The sequence below is a fragment of the Pyrus communis genome, chromosome 3, assembly GCF_041283825.1.
Source record: "Pyrus communis isolate YQ-2024b chromosome 3, ASM4128382v1, whole genome shotgun sequence".
Lineage (NCBI taxonomy): Eukaryota > Viridiplantae > Streptophyta > Magnoliopsida > Rosales > Rosaceae > Pyrus > Pyrus communis.
Window position 1 is genome coordinate 10,423,649 of NC_142567.1, and position 22,852 is coordinate 10,446,500.

A 22,852-nucleotide genomic window follows, 5' to 3' on the forward strand; every position below is an offset into this window, starting at 1 on the left:
GAGACTCGTTGAATATTTAAAGGAACACACATTATATACGTGTTCTCCATGTTTTCATTATGTTCCAGTAACTCATAATATATGTGTCATTCCATTTTGTAGTTTATGATGAAATCATTTATATTTTAAGTATAAACAAACACTTTATTTACACGAAATATAATAGATTTAATTAAATCCGTCTAGTCCGCCTAGGCGCCCACCTAGACCCCACGTGGCCGCCTAGGCGCTAGGCCCCATCCTGTCGCCCGACTAATATCTAGCGTCTTTCGGAACCTTGCTAGTGTGGATATAATATTTTATCTGTAATAATCTTTTTTTTTTTTTTTTTTTCGGCATTTCTCATCTCTGTTAGAATGGGGTGATGAGAGAGGAATTCTTACGTGGGTTGCCCAGTCCACTTCAACCCTACAACCAAAACACAATTCATTTAAATGGAAACAATCTTCAAGCACAATGTATTGCTCTTTGCTCATGTGAGGATAGTTAGCTTTAAGTTGTATTGTGTGGGACACTGTTTTTTTCTTTGCCCAAATTGAAATATCTAATAATGTTTTTATTGAGACCCATAAAACATCTAATCTTTATTTTGTACGTATTACCTTTTATTTCAATGAATATCATAACTTTCATAAACACAAAAAACCACAAATGCGCCCCATTTCCACTTTGATTTTCAAGCCCACCAAATCTCTCTCTATTCCCAATTGACAATATGGAGAGTAGCTTAAGTAGTTATAAACGTATGCAAGATCCCTTCTTTCTTCGGTGTAGAATTGATACTCTCCACACACCTCTTCACTTGTGGCGAATTTTCAAGTTTAGCACGTGGATAACACAAATAAAGAGACATGGAGCACGTTTGGCCGCAGAGCTTCATATGCATGACAACTTGCACTAATATTATGGAGAAAGTTGAGATTGAACTATAAAATCAATTGATAATATGAGAAGTAGCCTAACTGTCTATAAGCATTTCCTAAATGTGGGATTATGCTCTCAACACTCAGTTTAAGGATGTTAAATATCCAATTAATCTAATTCACCCAAACTGACAAATCCAATTCAAGCCAATCTAATTTTAATCAGCGATCGACTTGACTTTGTAACTTCCAAAACCGGATCAGATGGTGGATGCGGTTGCGAGAATCCATTTGAATCAAAATCAAATCTAGTTGGCTTCATTATTTTTCCTCTCATAATAAATTAGGGATAATTGCAGTAAGTTCGTGGACCACTTTTTGAATCTTGGCTTCATTATTTTTCCTCTCATAATAAATTAGGGATAATTGCAGTAAGTTCGTGGACCACTTTTTGAATCTTGGCTTCATTATTTTTCCTCTCATAATAAATTAGGAATAATTTCAGTAAGTTGGTGGACCACTTTTTGAATCTCATAGAATTACAATACTTTTCTTTGGATCCGTTTAATTACCATTTTATTTTAGCAATTAGTTTTTAACTTTTAGCTTCTATTGAAAAACTAAAAGAACAAAAAATTCAATTGGTATCTACTTATATTAAAAAAAATTAAAAATTAAATTTTGAAAACTCGACCAAGTATTTTTCATACAAGGAAAAATAGTTGCCGAATGAGTTTTAGGTTTTTCAGTAAAAAAAAAAAATTGAAAATTGATGGGGTGTGTCATCTACATATCCCTTTTCACTTCATACACAACTTCTTAATTTGTGACCGTCAGATCGACTGAATTAAAGAAAATCAATCAAATATAAATTAATAAAAGATGTGTGAGATGTAAAAAAAATGTACAGATAACGTTACCGAAATTGAATTGAGAAACCTTGTTTATAACTTTTTATAGTAGAAAATCTGATACTCAAATTTCCCCTTTTCTAAAATATAATATAATGCAAGCGTGAGTGAACTCAACGCGCTCCAACCCTGCAACGGTCGTTTGGAGTCTTTGAAGAGTAAGACCAGGTGGCATGCCAAAAACCCCTACTCTTAAATAACTATATTAAACCTCTTTCCTTGTTCCCTCCCTCTCCCCGTCTCCCTTGGTCTCTCTCTGCTCTCTGCCTCTGAACTCACGCCCCCCTTCCCCACAACCCACCAAACAAAGAGACAGAGAGCGAGAGAGAGTGCAACAGCCCACCGCCAACCCACGCACCCTCACGCATAAAAATCTCCGCCCACCCCAATCCCTCCAACAAACTCCAACCAACAATGGCGATCGCCTTCTGCTTCCTTCCCTCCTCCGCCGCCGCCGCCTCCTCTTCCTCCCTCTCCAAACTCAACCCTTACCGCCCATCTCTCTCCGCCTCCGCCTCCTCGCCCCTCCTCCGCCTCACCGCCAACCCTCCCTCCCTCACCCACCGCCACCGCCAGTTCCGCCGCATCCTTTTCTCCGCCGGCGGCGACGACGGGGGGATTAATGGACGTGATTCCTCGGGAGGCGGCGGCGGCGGAGATGAAGGTGACAGCGACGGAGGGTCCGACAATGCCGGCGGAAAGAACAGGGGGGAGGCATTGATGGTGTTGGCGGAGTCTAAGCGGGGGTTGGAGAGCTTGCCCAAGGACTTGGCGGCTGCGATCCAGGCGGGTCGGATTCCCGGGTCGGTTGTGGGACGGTACTTTGAGCTGGAGAAGTCGGGTCTGTTCAGGTGGCTGATGCAATTCGCTGGGTTTAGAGAGAGGTTGCTCGCTGATGATCTTTTTTTTGCTAAGGTTTTCATGGAATGCGGCGTTGGTCTCTTCACTAAGGTCCCCTCTCTGTTTCCGCTGCTTTTTTTCATTAAAATTTGATAAAAGCCTTCATTTTTTTCGATTTTAATCGGTTTTGTTTCGGTTTTCGTAGACTGCTGCAGAGTACGAGCGGCGGAGAGAGAACTTTTTCAATGAGCTGGAAGTTGTTTTTGCAGATGTGGTATGAACTTTGCTTTCTGTCAATCACATTGCTTTGGTAGACTTACGTTATTGATTCGTATTTATTTTATATGCATAGCGAATAGCAATGAGCGATGATCGACATTGACCGGGTTGTTATTTTTGATTGGCAGTTTTGTTGATTATAGAGAGAATTGGCATTGGTGTGCTTGAAGCTACACATTCTAATTTATGCAAATGGATTTTGTAGTTTTATAGTGCTTGCTTAGCGATGGGGTGTTTCGGGTCGAGTTGGCTGCTTTGCTTGTATTATATCTTTCCAGTAGGCATGTTTTAAGTCCGTAGCCTTCTATTCAACATGGTAACTGAAGGTGTAACACATGATCCAAATAAAAGTTTTCGTCAATCTTATTACTCCTCAAGTTATGAGTATAAATGCATCGGCTGGAGGTCATAAGCAATCTGTTTTCTTCCAATTTCTTGCTAAATTCATAGATGAATAATGTACATTATTTCTTTAAGCTACGGTGGGATATTTTGATGATTTTAAATCCATATGTGGGTACTGGACTTGCTTAGTGATGAATTTAAATGAATATGTTTAGTTTCTGTCATTTATGTTTGCAATGTATTTCTCTTAGGTAATGGCCATAATTGCAGATTTCATGCTTGTTTATCTTCCTGCCCCAACCGTTTCTCTTCGACCTCCACTTGGGGTCAATGCAGGAGCAATCACTAGGTTTTTCCATGGCTGCCCCGAAAATGCCTTCCAGGTTTCTTTTCTACGAATTCCTGACTTTGTACTGACAGTCTGTTTCGTTAGATCAAATCAAAAGCCAGATGCAGTTACTTAAATGATTATGAAATTCTCTCTACAGATCGCCATGTCGGGAACATCATACTCATTATTACAGAGGATTGGTGGAGTAGTGGTAAGACACTTTGGTAACTTGCTTTTATTTCATCTGAAGTTTGAAGGTAAGAATGGAATAACATTTTAAATTGTTTTGGCAGAGAAATGGGGCCAAGCTCTTTGCTGTTGGTACTGCTTCATCCCTGGTTAGTACTTCTCTAACTCCCTGGAATTGGTGTGTTTTCATGTTCATGTGTGTATTTATGTATGTTTCAACTTAAAATTGTCAGCAACTCTCATGCATCATAGACGTATCCTGTAAATGTCGTTATCTTGTAAAGCTGGTAAAGTGAAGTTCACAAGGAGTTTATCATATTGCACATTTTTTCGGAACTTCACATTCACTAAGACAAAATAAAGGAGCGAAATATTTAGTTGATATGTTGAGTCAGTTATTCTGCCTTGTGCTGGAAGTGGTGATAAAGCATCATAATTGATAAAAATGTGGTGAAGCACCGAAGGTAGAGCTGAATGGCAGAAAAGACTCTTTACTTTTTTCCTTCTGTATGAAAGTGCAGTTGAATTTCTGTCTTTCTTAAACCTCAATACAATAATAGTATTGCTCCTAACAGCATGTAAATTGAGGGCTAAGTGTTTTGCGGATTGGGTTGAATCAGTGGTGACCTTTCGAACTACGAAGGCTACTTTGGCTGTCCACAAGGTGATGACACCGAACATGCATTGTATTTGACCATTTGACCCAATTTTAGGTTTCTTTCTTCTTTTTTCAGTTTCGTCCTGGACCCCAAGCTTAGATTAGGTTGGGAATATAATGGATTTGTCCTTGCTACAGCTGAATAATTGTCTTCTTGCTTTTTAATGCACCTATCTTATACCAACTATTGTGGCATCTTTAGAGTTCTGAGAGGACGGTGGACAGGACATAGTTAAGGCAACCAAACCTTAAGGAGAGCATTTCTTGTTGGTGGTGTTCTATTCAAACCTAGAAAACCTCTAAGAAGACCCAACATTTTTTTAGAGAAACCTAATTTTACCCTCTCCACGAAGAGAGAGAGAAGAGCGATGTATTCAGTGCCTTTCTGGAATGAATTTAAATGCCTTACGCTAACCTCTATGACATCTGCACGGTTCCCATACTGGCATGGGTAGATGTGCAAGGTGTTTTGTTTGCTTTACTACTTTTGGCCCATTTTTCTGTAGTTGCGTATTAACCCAAAGCGTAATGGAGTAGATGCCATATGACATGGTTACCTAATTCTTTGAATTATTTTTTAGGAAAACTAACGAAAAGTCCTCAAAAACTTTAGTTTTAATCAAAAGGACAAAATAAAGGTGTAAGTGAATAGTATGAGGAGTGACTTTTCAAGGTTAAAATGTCCTTAACGTTAAAAGTGAACAGAGTACCAAAAGTGTTTCATTAAGATTCCCTCTTTTTTTTTATAATTGGAAATGGATTTTTTAAAATATTTTTGTGTGCTTGTACTAGCTTTCTCAATGATACTGGTTGACCAATATAGCAATTTTGAGTTTCTTAATGGTTCATTCAAATCTTTGTTGGAAGTTTTTCCATATTCTATGCTAATTTATGTGACCCAGTAGCGCTAAGTTTGACTGGTGGTATAATGAACCTCGTCTTTCATTAGGTTGGCACAGCTGTGACAAATGCCTTGATCAACGCAAGGAAGGCTGTTGATAAGGACAAAGCCGGTGAACTTGAGAATGTGCCGATATTATCCACTAGCGTTGCATATGGTGTCTACATGGCAGTTTCTAGCAATCTCAGGTACTTCAATTTTATCTGTATTAGTTTGTCAAGTATATCGGGCATATAAGTTTATAATAACAACGCTTGAGGAAATGGGAACAATAACTTGTGGTTTTTTACCAACACAAGCTTATAATAAAATGAAAAATTCTTTGGCAGGTACCAAGTATTGGCTGGTGTTATCGAACAAAGGTGTTTGGAACCGCTACTACATCAAAACAAGCTCATGCTAAGCGCAATTTGCTTTGCCATTCGGACTGGAAACACATTCTTGGGTTCATTATTGTAAGACCTTTTCCCTTTAAACTTTTCCACTGCAATGGATTATCATCCCCCCTCGTACGCCATGTCTTACCACTTTTTTTTTTGCAGGTGGGTGGACTATGCTCGTTTAATAGGAATCCAGAAGGCTCATTAGTTTACCAATGGGATCATTTTCATATTTGATTGAGTTTCTTGAAGGCGCCATTGTTGGTTTGCTGAATTTCAATTTGTTGCATAAATCAGGCAAAACCGAGATGATTGAAGTAATGTGAGTTAAAATTTGCCTGAAATAATTGAAGTAATGTGAGTTAAAATTGCTAGGTAATGTGAGTTAAAATTGCTAGGTTGCTTAGTTTTACTTCTTTATATATTTATACCGCTCATGGTTGAGCTAACTTTCTATGGTATTTTTACAATTCCATGTTTCTCCATGTGGGGGCATTTTGCTCTACAAGCTATAAACTCAATGTTGACTTTTGGAAACTCTTCTGAAATCTCAAGAAGCAACTAGTTATCAAAATAAAACAATTCACTCCTGAATGGGTCCGACTTCTGAGAGCCTCTCACGTCACCAATTTACTGTGTGTGAATTGTCTGTGGAATGGATAATGCACTTTTTGAATACGTAGCAAACAATTATTGGATGGTAAATGTCACTCGAACTAAATCCTGGTTGAATGGGTCTAATGACTCTAGTTTGTACTCATCAAACGACAAACCTAAAATCGCCAATCACCATGTTGACGATGGTTACTCTTAAGTCCGTCCATTGCAAGTCCTAGTATTGGAAGATTTGGTTTGAACTCAGATGCAGAGACAATCTTACAACCCAAGTTTATTTTCCTCATCAAAACATAATGTAATTCTTACAAATTCTTGAAGTTTCATAAGCCTTGTGGATATCGAAAATATTATCATATCCAAAAGATTGGAGAATAATCACATTCCTCACTCATGCATCCTCATCAAATGAATGGTTAGAATATATCCATAAGAAGTGACTAAGGATTAGCTTAATTAATTTATACACTTAACAGAAACTAATTTTCATTCAAGAATTCAGTCTTAATGAAGATACACGTCAAAAAATTTCCTTCAATTGTTTTGATTTGGATCATAATATAATATTTTGTAAAATCAAGCGATAATTTCTCCTTCCATGCAAGCCCTGTATATGACTTGAGCAGTGTTAATGTCAGGTTCATATACTATATCACAGCAGTCTATCCCTCTAGCCTGTTAAAATACAAACAGTAGAGAAGAAAAATATGAGAGACAATATATATAGGTGTATATAACTCAGACATGCACGCACGCTAAATGAGAGGCAGTAGAGACTGTCGAAAAAGCTGACCTCCAAACGTTTTGCAGGCAATGACTGGACCTGAATTTTGCTGATGAAATCTGCCGAATGGTTGCCACTCGAAGAACAAGGAGGTGAACCGCGCTGAGATGCTCTAGAATAAGTTGTTGTTACAGTTTGTCTTCCTTCAATAGTATTGTTCTGATAAATGGAATCAAAGAAAAACACATGAGGAGCTTCACATGGATTGTTGGATGGCCACCGGGTGTTGAACATGTAGAGAGGTGCTCTTGCATTATGCACCCAAGGCCTAAATGTTTCGAGGGGTCTCCGTAGAATGCTCCGAGGGATTATGGTTTCGTAAATGTGAGCAGAATATCCCCATGAGATTGAGAAAGACCAATTGCTTGGTCTACGGTAGCATATGGTTTGTTGTAGCAGACGAGAGTGGTCAACTTTTGCTGACTTCATGAGGTGGTTAATGGACTCGGAGCGGTTCATGGAGGGGAAGATTGGGTTTATGGTGTCAAGGTGGTGGAGGGAGAGGAAAGGAGACTCTGGATGAGATGACAAAAGACCTGATATATCACCATGGAGATCAATCTGTAATTACAAACATTAACGTTAAATCCTTGGGTTCGAAATCTCAAATTTCATATCTGTAAGCCTAAAAGAATACTTTGGATTGGCGGCCTATGTTTCAATCAACAATAAAGCCCATGACTAAAATATAGGCCACCAAACAACCTCTCTAATGGTAGCCGATTCCACTATGTATGTGAGACTCACTTGTATTAGAAAGGTGATTATCAACATATTCAGTAAACGTGGTCCAAATATTAGCCCTCGTTCATCAAACTTTTTATAGTTAATAAAATACTTGTGTGCAAGTAGCCTAGTTGTTCTCTCAAAGATTTGTCACTCAACTGCAATAACCAGTTATATAATGATCGTAGAAAGGTGATTGATTACCTGATGAAACCCTTTTTCCTGAGTTAGAGCGACTCCTAAGTCAGCTAAACATGACTGCAACATAAAATCACTGACCCAGATGTATGGATATCTCTCAATACACCCGTCCAACTTTGTTGCCACTGCTGCCATTAACGGGTAACTTAAAGCATAACCAGCGCCGCCAAATGCCATATTGAACGAAAAATCGAAGTTAGACTTGACACATTCCGAATTCATACCAATGTAGTGGTACTTTTCATGGTCGTAATTTTCTAGAACCTCAACTAAATTATCAACCAAGAGGACAGTATCGTCATCCGCCATGACATACCATCTCACATCTTTGTCACCCTCTCTAAATGTCTCCAAGATTGTACGTACTATGCGTACTTGGACTGGCTTTCGAACTTGCGGGTAACCTTTCAATCTAGTGAAGTCCTCATTAACTCGAAAAGGAGGAGAAGATGAAGGCCAAGGTAGAAACTCCGGCGTAGGAGCTCTGTCTAAAAAGAGGTATCCTCGGGTGACATTAGATCGCCACCACACTTCGATGTATGGCTTTTTCGCCTTCCATGTGTTCATGGAGCCCACGATTCCGAAAACAATGTGGCTTAGATTGGTAGGAGGGGAACTTCTGAGGGGACTCGTAGCCACTGGAAAGCTTTCTTTCAAGGTTTTGAAGAGATTTGAAGGTAATTGGTAGTTTACTGATGATTTATCAAACAAAAATATGTAGAGAAACAACAGGGTTACTCCTGAAATAGCTACGGCTTTGCATAAAGCTCCAAGAGGTAAAGGTTTCTGTTTTGTGCTAGAGGTTGCGCTAGATGGGGAACACATTTTGAAGGATGATGGCAAAGAGATTAATTTCCCCAAATTATTCTTTTGGTCCTGCAAATTAACCAAGCCATGGATCTATTGGTTTTTAGGGTTTTAAAGGGTAGTTCAAGTCCATGATTCTTGTTTAATTTTGCTGATACATGTGAAGCTGTTGTGCTTTCGTTTATTTTAATTTTTTTCTTCTGGTGCATTACGTGATAGAAAACCATGCACGATCAAGTTCAAATGTATGTAAAATGTTAGTTCAACGTCACTTGGAATACTCCCAGGATCTATGGGACAAGTCCATGCAAATAGCATGAGATGCCCATAATTTGCCTAGAATATTAACTCAAAAATACATGATGCAAAAACTTATATATGATGGGTTGAGTTAGCAATCAATATTACTCTGTAAATTAATAACACCACATTGGCATGTTACGTGATGTAATAGTCACACACAATCATTTCTTCCAGTAGGACATTGAACTTCCGTTTTTTACACTATTCTCCCATCATCCAAACAGTATGTTGGAGTTGTATAGGGATTAGAATAGGATTGGAGTAACGTAAATCCCATAATTCATGTTCTTAAAGTTAAAACATAGGGTGATCACAAACCTTTCCTTGAGAGGGTTTTAATTTAATTTTAAACCCCCATTTGGTAATTCACATGAATTAGACATTTTAATTAACAAAAATCAAGCAAATATGCATGAGAATGGCAAGTTATACAGAGTTGGCGTGGTCTATGTGTGGAAGCAGGACATGGATAAGAAACTGTTTCTCTCTTCAAACAAAACCACCTCAAACAACAGGTCCACAACAGACTTTGCATTAGCTTGCAGATAAAATTACAGTAACGCTTGAGCTGTGATGTAATACACATGTTAGTTTGTACAACAATCTTCGAGTAAAATAATAACGCCGATTAAATACACAAAACTGATTGTATTGTTGACCACGTCTTCAGTAGAGGTGTGTCTCATATTATTGTATGTGAGTCTCGCCCCCTACATTAGAGAGGTGGTTGACAGTGCGATTAGTTTTGTGTGCCTATGAAGTGTCATTGTTAATTAGACTGCTATGGAGCGATTTTCTAAGAAGCACACTAGCAAAAAAAAATAAAAATGTTAAGACATGTTTCAAATAAATCAAAAAAGGGAAATTTTCTGAATTGATCCATTTTTGTCATTTGGTTGTTGAAATGATTTACATTGTAAAAAACTTCTATTTGGCCATTTTTTATGCTCAATGACGAAATTGTCCATAACAACGATTCCAACGACCCTCTCCCTTTATGAAATTGGATAATATATTTCTCTTCCTTACTCCCTCTATATATCCACCCATCTCTCTCTCTTTCTCTCTATAGGCTAAAGCTTCAAGCTTTTCTACTCCTCTTGAGCTTTCCAATTGAAATTGGTATATTTGGACAATTTTTTTATATGATTATTACGATCATTCTAAATACCTACCTTAATTGGTCTACTAAATCTTAACACAAATTCGCTTTACAACAATCGAAACCGAACTATATAATTATTTACATAAATTGGTCTACAGTTTTCTCATGACATGTCTCAATTATAGATTGAAACTTCTGTTGAAGACCTTAAAAGAGCCTTAAAATTAAAGAGTTGTCACTTTGAATTTTTATGTAACCGTTTGCTTTCCAAATGTTTCACAAATTGCCTCAATGGGTGGTTGTGCACATTCGTGTGCATGGGCTGCACAATCATTGTTCATTTGTATTTTAGGAGTGAAAGAAGGCATTTAAAGCAGCATGTAAAAAAATACTAAAACTTCATAAATAAGAATCATTATTGATTGATATGCCATCATTAATTGTTATGTTGTCGATATATGACCTATATATTGTGCAATTGCGCATGATTTAGTGTCATCATCGATAGTTAGGTTATGATTATCAAATGAAATGTATTGTCATAATCGGATCGATATATCAGTATTCGAGTTTGAGCTTGTCTTTAGTTCACCCTTTAACTTATTTGAGCTTGTTTATGCGAATATTAACAATATTTCGATGAGATTGTGGTGCATCATCGCAAGAATGGTCCCTCACAATAATGACGACATATTAAGTACTGACGACCTACTGATCAAGTACTAACATATATCAACATATGTGCAAGCTATGTGAGTATTTGTAGAAGGGCATTATCGATCAAATAATGACTACATATTTTGTAGGACAGTTTCGACATTTCACATACAAAAATGATATTAAAAAAAAAAAAAAAACACTTAACAACATAAGTGCACAGAAGCGTTGTAAACAATTTCGTAGACTGAACAATTTCTAAATTTTTTGTATATATTCGTGCAATGATCAAGATCCAGTTTACAAGTTCACACGGAAAAAGTAACATTAATCTTTTGGCATCCGTTTAGCATGCTTTCTGCTTCAAGCCTTTTACTTATTGGACAAGAAAACGTATATCTCCTTGTTGAGGGGGGAACCGGAGACATGTAAAATAAATAATTACGACTTTTAGATTTTCTCTTCACCTTCCACCCCCACCCACCTCCCCTTTCTTACCTTTTTAACAACACAAGTTAGATTTAGACTCGATCGGGATCTGCAAACTAGCAAAAATAATATACAAAAGAAAAACTGCGCACTATGCTTCCCGAGGGCCATCGAAAGACTGAGTCTTTCTCAGATTCCAGTGAAGCCCGTCATGGATGCTGTTCAAGAAGTCACTGGTGGAATCAACTTGACATGCAGTGGGGACAGGCCAAGGCGCCATGCTGCACACAAGTGCATCACCAGGAGCCAACCGTTTCCTGTCCTTTCCATCAAATGACGCCCATGCATGGCTTCTGCTGTTGAAAGGTACTTGTACTCGCAGAGTCACGTGCTCAGGTAATATCAGAGGCCGAAACGATAAGGAATGTGGACAGATAGGTGTAAAAAGAATTCCAGGAACCTGCAATTATGAAGAACAAATCATAAGAACAATGTTGTAGTTGCAAGACATCAAACAGCTACAGATAATAGCTTTAAAGGATTTATTGCAAATCTGTCTATCAAAGTTCTAAATATCGTTTATTACTTGTTTCTTATTTATGATAAGATCAATCAGATAACCATTGGTGAGTAGCATTTTATTATCTGATAAGATCAATCAGATAACCCTGCAATATGCAGAGTGTGTGCTAAGAGGTATCAATACGCAGTAGTATAACATTAAAACCAATATTTGACACATATTTGCTGTGGCTTCACGGCAGCGCCATAAAGTACATAACTACCATACAATATCTTTGATAGCTGGTAAACAAGAACTGATAGATCACGGTATGAAAACAAACCTGGGGGTGGACCATTGAACCTCCAGCTGCTAATGAATACGCGGTACTGCCAGATGTTGTTGATAATATTAGCCCATCTCCTTGGACGCTTGTGACAAAAGAATTGTCACAATAACATTCCAAATTTGTGAGGTATGATGATATCCCACGGTCAATTGTAACCTCATTTAGTACAAGCATTGGTCCTTCAGTTTCGTACTCATTTTTGGCTGCTTCTCTAATAACGTGGCACTGCAACCGGTGTCGCAATGTGATATTAATGGGACCTTTTAAAATTAAATCAAGATAGTCTTGGTAGCGCTCACTTTCTGAAGCATGTTAAAGATCACTTTTGAATGAGATACAGGAACGGTAAAAAGTAACACAAAAAGATCCATAAAGGACAAGTAAACATTTAGAGTAACTTTAGAAACTCAATTTTATTTAAAAAGGAACTCTTCTAAAAGAGATGACAAAAGGATACGAAAAGGAGTCATAAATCCCAGTGACCCTAAAGAAAACGGCACAACAGGAGGAACTGGTCCTTTGAACATAGATGCTGCCTGCAAATTAAAATAAAATAGTCGTAACCACCAACAATATAAGTGCTACAAAATATTAATAAAAACCATCAACTACAGAACTGCGATTTAGTTTCAAAGTTTCAAGAGTTCATTACCCAGGAATAAATGTCATCTTCCTCTAATAACAGCACGAAAAACACCATGACTTTACAGTGGTCCAACAACATGAGCAATGACCAGATAAAGTCCAATGAATAAGCGAAAGTATTATATAAATATACATTAAGCCAGAACCCTCCATAAGACACTGCAAATGAGCCTTTTTCAACAGAACAAGATACTCCAAAGAACATGGCTACATCAAAAGTAGCGACACAGAAAAGTAACATCTAGTACTTCTAGTCACACTTGAAATGGACGGTTGTCAAAATTAGAGTTGCAATTCATGTTAAAAAGATTTAAAACTTTCTGGTTTCATTTTTCTTAGTCTCACAAATATTAAATAAGGATTGGTGAGCCCAACAAAAATAAATCATCCAGCTAAAACAAAATGACAAAGAGTTAGGCTTAAGATATACCCTCTCACATGACGAGATAGGTGATGTTTCCAATTTTCTGTCTGTTTTTATCAGTTTCTTTCCCTTATCCCAGGTCCTCTTGGGGTTATTTACATGCAGTGTTGTTAATAATGATGTGAGTGAAGGAAGTTGCGATTCCACCAATAAAACCAATTGGCAATATGGACAGTAGCCCACCTACTTATAAGCACATGCAAGGTCCCTCCTTTCCCCGATGTGGGATTCATACTCTCAACACGACCCCTCACATGGGGCAAATTTTCAAGCTCAACACATGGACAACACAAATCAGGTGACGTGGAGCACATATGGCCGTTGGGTTTCACACATGGGACAACTAGGCTCTGATACCATGAAGAAAGTTATAGTTCCACCATAAAACCAATTGGCAGTATAAAGAGCAGCCTAATTACTTAAAAGCACATGTAAGATCCCTCTTTCCTCGATGTGACAACACAAATCGAGTGATGTGGAGCACGTGTGGCCGTTGGGCTTCCCAACCTTCACACATAGGACAACCTGCTCTGATACCATGAAGGAAGTTGGGGTTCCACCCTAAAACCAATAGGCAATACGGAGAGTAGCCCAACTATTTATAAGCACATAGGTCCCTCCTTCCTTAATGTTGGATTCATACTCTCAAGGTGAAATGCCCGTAACGAATTACCAGAATGCTAGTTAACCACATGTATCTCTTTCTGTTAATCAATTGATCTCTCTTACACAACATTCTAATTACGTCTAACATATTCAACCATGGCATAGCGATTCATGTATACTTGTGACAATAAATTCTTCTGAACTGTATAAACGAAAAAAGTAATATGATCGTGTTTAATTCCAACCCCTCCGTTCCACAATTGCGTCATGTTTATTGTTACCACTTAGGAACAAGGGATAACAGAGATGAATCAGAACTCAGATATTTGCTATTGACGTGAACACACAAGCACTAGAATGAACCAAAAGGTGGTACAACACATGTCCTAGTAGAAGTATAGGATCACTTTAAATTCCCTCAACCCAAATAGTTTAATGCACTGTAACATTCTGAAGTAATCAAGTTAAAGCTTAGAAATATATGCACATACCCAGAGGACAGTTCCATCCCCACCAAGAGTTACGACAAGGTCTACTTTTGTGTGCAGCAGCATTATTTCGCTCTCTGTCAAGCAAAAAATGAAACTCTAAACAGTAAATAGCAAATCCCGAGCACAATTAGCAAGCAACATATTATATAAATAAAAATTTATTAATTTACAAGTTACAAACAACCACCTGAGATCATTATTATGCAAAAGTATTACATGTAAGCCAAATTTGTTATCACTTCAACCATAACTGGGAATTAAAGGAAAGAACGTATGCATGCATCAAGCGCTCCACTTTATTTGTGGCTGGACATTTCATAAGTTCATTACTCAACTGAAAAACAAAACAGACACATGTGCGGTTGCATACACATAACTCTGTCCAACATGAAAAAATCAACGCGATGTGGATTAACAAAAGATCTTTGTGGGTTATGTAATTATGGAGCATATATTAATTGCACAAAAACAATAACAATCGGGATCCTATAGATGCTGGTAGAATGACTTCCAAGCATCCCTAGAAGGCTATTTCCCAAACACTTGATGAAACGCCAGTTTGGTTGGGTGATAATGAAAGGATTAGATTTTTGGAAGATATGTGGTGTAATGCTAATGCCTTTCATCCATGATCTTGTAGTATCTTCCTAATGATTTCAATTGTTTTGTTTAACGTTCTTCTTCTAGCCTAGAATAGTCTACTGGAACTTTCCTTGTTCTGTACTCGCCTCTACTATCAATAGAATTTGAAGACTTAATTCTTATTTAGAAAAAAGAAACAACAACAGAAGTACATACACAAGAATATGCAAGTAGCGAAAAATTCTGTAAACAAATCTTTTGTAAAGAGCATCATGAAAACAAGTCTCAATTGGAGAGAAGTCTCTTCCAATGTATAATCGAAAAGAAACAATCTTCTGTAGTTCTCACCATCCTTCCATGTACGGACAAAGTTGAAGTAAGATGACTCCGTAAGAAGTTCAGCTCTTACGCGTGGTTCCACATAAATATTTAACTTTTTCTGCTCTCTCAACCATCTGGAAATTAAATTCAAGACTGAGGAAAGGAAAAACACATGTGGACATTCAAGTATAAAGTTACATATGCATGCAAGAATGCAAACAAAAGGCATCGTCTATAAGGTCCTTAATTGAACTTTGGCACGAGGGACTTCACAAGAATGTGGATGACTTCTTTTTTTTTCTTTGAAATTGTGTCAGGGCGTTTTTTTTTTTTTTTTTTTTTTTTTTTCAGTGCATGAACGGAAGGTATTTTAAATAAGCATATGAGAGACCATTGGCAAGGCGAGTGATATCAGCACTCCCCCTTTACCTCCTGCACTCCTGCACTCCTCTTAATTGTGCCCTTGATTCTCCTTTGATTTATTCAATCCAATTGGTAGGGTAACAAAAAGGAGTGCAGAAATCTCTTGCCATTGGTAATGAATTGATATTGCTCTACGTTTCTTCAGGGACAATCCTTCTTATATAAAATATTCTTTTACCCAACCAACCTTACCATAATGTCAAGCATATCTGTTCTTTTTTTTTTTTTTTTTTTTTTTCGTAGTTGTAATAATGAAAATATTGCAGCATTGTCATACTTAAGATTTAATGACGAGTCGTCATTTCTTGAACCCTATAATATCTTGAGGTCACAGAACTTAAGCCTACAATAATATGAAAAGCAGCTAATGCAGGAAATAAAATCTGGTATCAGAGATGACACACCAAGGAAATCTTAAGATCCACACCTGACCATCTCTGCACACAGAATTCGAACAGAAATTGAATTTGGTTTCGTCAATATAATCACAGTCTGTGGCTGAGATTCCCACTTCAACGCAATCTGAAATGAAATCGAGATCTTAAATAGACAATAGATGGGAGCCACCAATAAACTGAATTCAAAAGACACAAAAACAGTGGGAAAAAATAAGCAACATGCACAGACAGAATAGGTTATACCTGTTTACTGCTACGCTCTGCAGTTGTAATGTTTCCCCTTTCAAAAGAGACAATGTCATGCTTGTGCTGGTCACTCTCGTCACCATTGCACCACCATGAAAGTTTAAATGATGCCTGTCTCAGCAAATATGGATGTCATGATATAACCAGTGAAATTTGTTGCAGTCATAATGTTTCAACACGTTTAACATGAACACTGCATTATGAAAGCCAAAGAAAATTGCATGCAGTGGGTAAATACAATATATGTACGAAAAAATTTATGATAACCAAGAACATCCTACTAAAAAAAAAAAATTTGATATTAGGCTAAAGAACATTTGTAAATCTTAACTTCTAACCATACGCTAAGTTGCAAGAATTGTTAAGGCTCATTATCTATACGCTAAGTTGTGTTCGTAATCAAATGGTAATAAATGATAAAAAACAAAAGTCATGGGGTTACTATCTGTTGGCATGGTAGACAGTAGAGCGGTATACTTGACTAAATAGTTTGGGAAAGCTTTTGTTTAACTTTAATTTCCAGTAAAAACTAGGATTATTACTTTCCTTTTCTTGTACTTTCCTGTTACTGTGGTTCCATATGGTTTAAATACTTCACGTTGGAAGCAGAATGATGATCAGAAATATCTTTTTCCAACCTAAAACTTTTCACTCCATCCAAATCCAAATGCAGTGATACTTTAACTAGAAATTAAATAGTTACAATGAATCACAGTGTACAGAGCACGCCAGAGCTTAGCTGGACAGGAGGGTAAGGGCACAAATAAATAAGGGTACCTTTCTGGTAAATTTATTGGGGAACACCTTGGAATCGGAGCAGCTTTCATCATCCCGAAGAACTTCATGGGAGCATATCCCATTCATCCCACAACACTGTTCAGATTGCTCATTTGATTGGCTGGACAAGTTCTCTGTCCTCTCTCCAATGCTGTTAGCCTCTTTACTTGATTGCTCTGTAACATAAGCCAGAAAATTCCTTCTATTAAGGAATGAATAAGGTGAAACAAAGAAACTCAGGACAACATCACCTATGCTAGTTTAAGGTGAACCAAAGTATACATCGCATTATGCGAATGAGCTCACAACACAAAGTACCACGCACAAAAGGACAAAAGTAGAATGATAACCGCAACAGTGGTGCAATTGAGAAACAAGCGCAGTAATCAGGGGAAATCTCCACATCAAACACCACCTTAGGCATCTAAACCTTAGTAATCTCGGAGAAAATGCAATAAATCAATTACCAAGAACTACATAATTTTAACCAAAAAATTCATGAGTCTAAGCATAACGAAACCCCAAATGAATTCACAATATATAAGCCAACATCACTAACTCCAAGCCTCTTACAATTTTGACTCTCCTATTATGGAAGGGAAAACTTTTAACATAAGGAAAAACGTAGTAGTTTTGAAGGCTGTTAAAAAAAAATGTGTTATAACATTCATACACATTATGCTGTAACAAAGAAAAATGAATCACATTAATATACTGTTAGAAAAGTTTACGCAAGTAAAACTTTATTGTCGTCTTTTCAACCCCTAAAGGCTTAATAGAAATTACTCTGGGACAGTTGCTTATACTTTGGTGCATAGCCAGTCCTGATCCTTGTAGCATCATCAACTCAAAATAACAACCACCCCTTAGTTCGCAGTTAGTAATTTGTATTGGTGTACAAGACCAAATGACCTCAAAGCTTAAACAACGTTCTCCTATCCTGGTCTCTCAAGGAAAGAGGTATTTATATATCTCTATTTATTTAATTTTTTATATTGACCCCAAAAAAGCTAGAAAGGGAAATTCCCTTCTCTTAGAAATGTGCAGTTTTCTTTTGTGGGAGCACCGGAATGACTTTATTTTGTATAAGACAAAGCAAGTACCTTCAGAAACTTCCCTGCCCCGTTGCTTGAAAATTTCCAAGAAGAAAACACATGGAAGCATAAATCCTATCATTCCCATTGCATTACATAGAGAACTTGGAATCCACGAACCTTGTAGCTTTTCATAAAAGTTGTAGCCTGATGATAGTGGAATACCCACAATCTGATGATAATGAGTCCAAATATGATTTAGAAAGACCAGCAACACCAAACAATTGATCTAAGTTTTAACCGTTTGCAGAGGTATCACGAAGAAGTCAACTCAAAACTATGGGCTATAAGATCGTCAACCACAAGAAGCATTCAGAGAGAAGTAAAAAGTATTTCTAGGATAAATTAGTAAATGGATATGCAAAAACAATAAATGGAGAACCCGTCCAGAAGGCTAGAGAAGAAAAGACAAGAGGTTTGTGAAAATTGAAAAATGAAAATATATGATGATATAAAAGACCCTCTAAGGCAAGATCTTTTCAAAAAGCTTCACAAAAGCTTCCTATTTACAAAAGGCAGAGAAAAACGATGGGCGAAGAAATGAATTAATATGACCCCATTGGATAAGGTGTATGCAGTGGTGGAGCACCCTTGGCACTTTAGAAATATTTTAGCGTATTTTTCTGGCAAAACAGGGTTTTATAATCTCATTTGCTTGCCCTTAGATGCAAGTGTTTCTACTATCTGAACAGGTGCTAACCATGTTCCCTTCGAATACCATTTCCGGTGCATCATTCCACCTCACATACACAACTCATTATTTCAACATTCCTCTCATATAAATTGTGTTTCGAGAAAATATAAAAGTAGAATGTATATGCAGGAATTTAATTGAACTAAATTACAAGTAATCAAAATGCTGTTTCATTTCCAAATATATAACATCAACTATATATATATATATATATAGTTTGCACGTATGTACACATGTGTACATCTAAGGTGCCCTTATAGCTTAAGGCTTCAGGCTTGATGGTATACGAAGTGAGGGACATAGAAGCAACTTGGTTTGGGAAAAATGAAAACCATCAAATATCGAATTATCCAAACCAGTTCACTCAACAAATTGGTTACGACACTCATTTGCAATATTTTGAGATCATGAAACCCCCTTTAACATTTAAAGATGTCTTCTTCCATGCGACCACAAGATAGGGGCCATAAGAGTGGAAAAGACACTTTAGTTTTGGAGCGTTTCTCCTTTTGTCGTTTGTTTCAACAAGAAACTTTGGCCTTGAACTTTCAAAGAAAAGTTCAGGTTGTTGATTCTTATGGATAAGAGAGACACAAGTGCTATACTTTTATCTCATCACATTGCGTTGATGATATTTTGTTAAGAAATATTTCAGTAACCTTTTTCACAAAGGCGTCTTTCTTAGAAGAGTTGGTTTTAGATTCTGGTGCTTTGTTTTCGTTAAATTAGAGTGGATAAAACCTTGATCTATCCTAATCCTATCCCATTTTAACTAGCCCCAAGGGCTTCAAATACTAGCATTGAATCTTTGGTACTTTTCTTTGAACAGTCTAATTTGTGTCCTAGGACAATTCTTTAGAAACATGAAATAAAGAACCGAAGCAAAATTTTGGTGTTTGATAAAGACTTTCTACAATATATGAGAGTAAGGCCACATCACGTCAATGTGTCACTACTCACTAGTTAACAACATATCCTAGAAAATGACACAAGAATGCAAACCTGTATGCTTTAGAATCGAGAGGTTTTAAATTCATCTCATTTTTATTCAAAATTAATAAATTAAATCTCATCTAAACAAAATAAAGTTAGAGTGATAACCGGAATGCCAAATAATTTTCAAACTTTGCTCCTAAATGTAGGGCAATGGAAAGTAGTGCTATTAATGGTTAGGGTGGAGTATACCTAGCCGATAGTTTTTCAATATGAACTACAATGATTCTTGAAAGTGTAAAAAGCATTAATTCGTTATGGGACCAAGATACATAAAATCTGCATCACTCTTGCCATTAACATGCAGAATTATTCTATGACCTCTCTCTCAAACTTTCAATTACTAGGTGTAATCTTGTTTCTCCACAGCGCATCACCCGTTTTGTTATCTTGTATCAACACAAAGAGATATCAAAAAAAAAAAAAAAGCTTTCAGACAGTTTGTCAGTTGCAAACGACAAAGCAATTCCGAAAGCCATTTCTTTTAGGACTTCAGATTCTGATCTCAGTTAATGAAACAAAAGCTACACTAGATGCAGAGGTTGATACGAATACAGAAGTTCAAAAGCAATGAAAAGGCCTACAAGAAGCTAAAATCCAAATTAATGAAGAAATGGCTTTGACAGAAACTGAAGGAAACTAAGCACTTTTTCAGATGAACCCAAGTATCTTTTTTAAGGCTTCTAATTGTGCTAAAATAATATCAGCAAATATTTGAAAACTATGTTTTACATGAGCAGAAATTGCATGATCAAATATGTGTATATCTATGTGAAAGAACAAAAGCTGCATGACAATTAAAATATGTTGAGCAATTATTAAAAAACCTTTATGTTCCAAATGTAGATTGCGAGCCCTCTCCAGTTCGTATTTACGCTTCCATTCAGCTGCCTCAGCTTGTGCAGAAGCCTTTCCTTCAGCAGCCCGTCTCAGGGCCTTTGCAACAGCTAGAGAAAGTTGAATGCAACATAATCAATTTATATTAATGATAATCGTTTCATTGACTACTGTATACCATTCAAGAAAAGAAAATGACCATACTTCTCATAGCGTCTGAGAACTCTATGAGGTGGTCATCTGTGCTTTGAACAGGGGATTGCTGGAGAAGTTCCTGGACTGCTTTCTCTGAACTTAAAGGAGAAATCGAATTGAGAAAACCGTTCTCTGGTTGTGAGCATGAAACACTTGGTTCGCCCTGTCCACAGGAAGCATATCAGATAAGAAGCGCAACTTCATCTGAGCCGAGATATCTTGTTAACATGATAGAGCTAGCACGGTTGTTGATTGTATGATGCAGAGGTAAGTAGAGTTCAATAAAACATAGATGAACAAGAACAAGAGCGCATCAGTTGATAAATATTATAAAATAAAATAAAATTTAATTCCAACAGATTCATTTCACAACAAATATGCCCTAATTTCAGCGTAAAGTCATAAATCAACGCTGAGGAATCATGTTATTGCTATACTTGGGACTTCTTACAGAAGGGAACTGTTAGAGCCGTTTGGGGTAGGGTCAATCGAATTTCCATATCTCCATTCATTTTATGTCCTCATCTGCTCATTGATTACAAAACACACTCAAATCAAGTTTCTTCAGATTTCAGCTAACCTATATAGTATATAAGCACCCCTGGATTGCAGTGGGATTCGGATACATTGTTTGATTCAATTTTTGCAAAGGAGAAAAGTTAAGAAAAAGAAAGTACTTATTAAGCCAAAATACCAATACACAGCAGAATCAGTCCAACAGTAGCCATTGAGTGCAATCACAAAATTCAGAATTATATGTGTGTGTGTGTATTTCCTCTCATATATTGAAAAAATTAAATCTGTAAATCAAAAAGTTCTTTCACATTAGTTTCTGCTAGAAATGCAACATGCACCCAAAACAGCACTAAAATTAAAAATCCAACAAGGAGCTTCAAATGCAAAAAAGAAAATGATTGATTAATTAATCAATTACAGCATAATTGAGAGACATAGAGGTGATTACAGTAGAATTCTTGCTGGGAGCCATGGGTGAGTTGAACAAGATCCCTCCTTTTCTTCTCCTTCTTCTTCTTCTTCTTCTCCAAGAGGAAGAGCCCTCAAGTGAGGAATCTGAATTGTTAATCCATGTTTGGTATTTACACGCAAAGATTCAGACTTTCCAATTTTATTTTATTTTATTAAATATTTTCAGGCAAATGGGATTGTTGGAGATTGAATTGGTAATTGCAAGGCCAACACATCCCTCATCCTCTCACCCACAAACCCAAACATCACATAACCCAGAAGAAATAATCAGACCGAAGACCCACCCACTACTCTCTCTCTCTCGCTCTCTCGCTCTCTCTCTCTCTCGTGGGACTTCGGGGGTGGGACCCACAGTTAACGCGTGGCCGAAAGCGCTTTGGCTCAATGGTTGCGTTGAAAATAAAAAGTTTTGCATCTTCCCCCACCCCAACACACGGCTTATTAGTCAACCAACCACCCAAATAAGACACAGGTGTGGTAAAAGTAAAGCACCGCACAGCCCAGGCGATGGGAGACATTTGGTCCAACTTCTCAATCTGGCGGGCGCATCAGACGTGGAAATTTTTTGCCCAAAAAGATGGAGTGCCAAGTTCTCTTTCTTCTTAATTATTTATTTCTTAATTCTATATCAGTGATGGTAATTTGATATACTACACATTATTCACACAAGTCAGAACTTTACAACTTTCCACTTAAATGGATGAGTTTTGTATTTATCAAAGGAGGTGAGAAATTCGGGTCAGAACTCACAACTTTCCACTTCAAAATGAAGGAATTTTGTATTTATCAAAAGAGGTAGGAAATTTGGGTTGAACCTCGTTACATTCTTGTGTTATTTTGTGTTTACGAAATTTACGGTGAGATTTAAGTTATCCAAGGTCAACTTGATTTTGTGCATCAACAAGATATTAAGAAGTTAAATTTTTGATGCCTTTCTCTCATACACATATCATGAATGTTCATG

General features: G+C 37.1%; 3 protein-coding genes across 4 annotated transcripts; 1 reads left to right on the forward strand and 2 right to left on the reverse strand.

Annotated features, from left to right (window-relative positions):
- Nucleotides 1-1,957: 1,957 nt before the first annotated feature.
- On the forward strand, nt 1,958-6,234 carry LOC137716058 (protein RETICULATA-RELATED 4, chloroplastic). Its single transcript, XM_068455452.2, has 8 exons — nt 1,958-2,725; nt 2,820-2,888; nt 3,490-3,621; nt 3,727-3,780; nt 3,863-3,907; nt 5,366-5,505; nt 5,647-5,772; nt 5,860-6,234. Exons 1-8 carry the CDS (start codon nt 2,189-2,191, stop codon nt 5,903-5,905), a joined length of 1,149 nt encoding a protein of 382 aa, XP_068311553.2. The 5' UTR covers nt 1,958-2,188; the 3' UTR covers nt 5,906-6,234.
- Nucleotides 6,235-6,888: 654 nt separating this feature from the next.
- LOC137714413 (fringe-like protein (DUF604)) lies at nt 6,889-8,848 on the reverse strand. The gene is made up of 3 exons (XM_068453638.2): nt 8,027-8,848; nt 7,106-7,657; nt 6,889-6,987 (listed from the first exon to the last, which is right to left on the reverse strand). The coding sequence occupies exons 1-3, from the start codon at nt 8,846-8,848 to the stop codon at nt 6,889-6,891; spliced, it is 1,473 nt and encodes a 490-aa protein (XP_068309739.2).
- Nucleotides 8,849-11,141: 2,293 nt separating this feature from the next.
- LOC137715285 (NAD(H) kinase 1) lies at nt 11,142-22,481 on the reverse strand. 2 transcript variants are annotated; one of them, XM_068454556.2, is made up of 12 exons: nt 21,866-22,179; nt 20,911-21,064; nt 20,697-20,816; nt 18,192-18,329; nt 17,089-17,264; nt 16,309-16,422; nt 16,095-16,189; nt 15,272-15,378; nt 14,342-14,415; nt 12,633-12,711; nt 12,170-12,477; nt 11,142-11,784 (listed from the first exon to the last, which is right to left on the reverse strand). In XM_068454556.2, exons 1-12 carry the CDS (start codon nt 21,887-21,889, stop codon nt 11,476-11,478), a joined length of 1,698 nt encoding a protein of 565 aa, XP_068310657.2. In that variant the 5' UTR covers nt 21,890-22,179; the 3' UTR covers nt 11,142-11,475. The 2 variants fall into 2 exon arrangements, with proteins under 2 accessions (XP_068310657.2, XP_068310658.1); XM_068454557.2 differs by lacking the exon at nt 18,192-18,329 and having other exon boundaries at nt 21,866-22,481.
- Between the last annotated feature and the right edge of the window lie 371 nt (nt 22,482-22,852).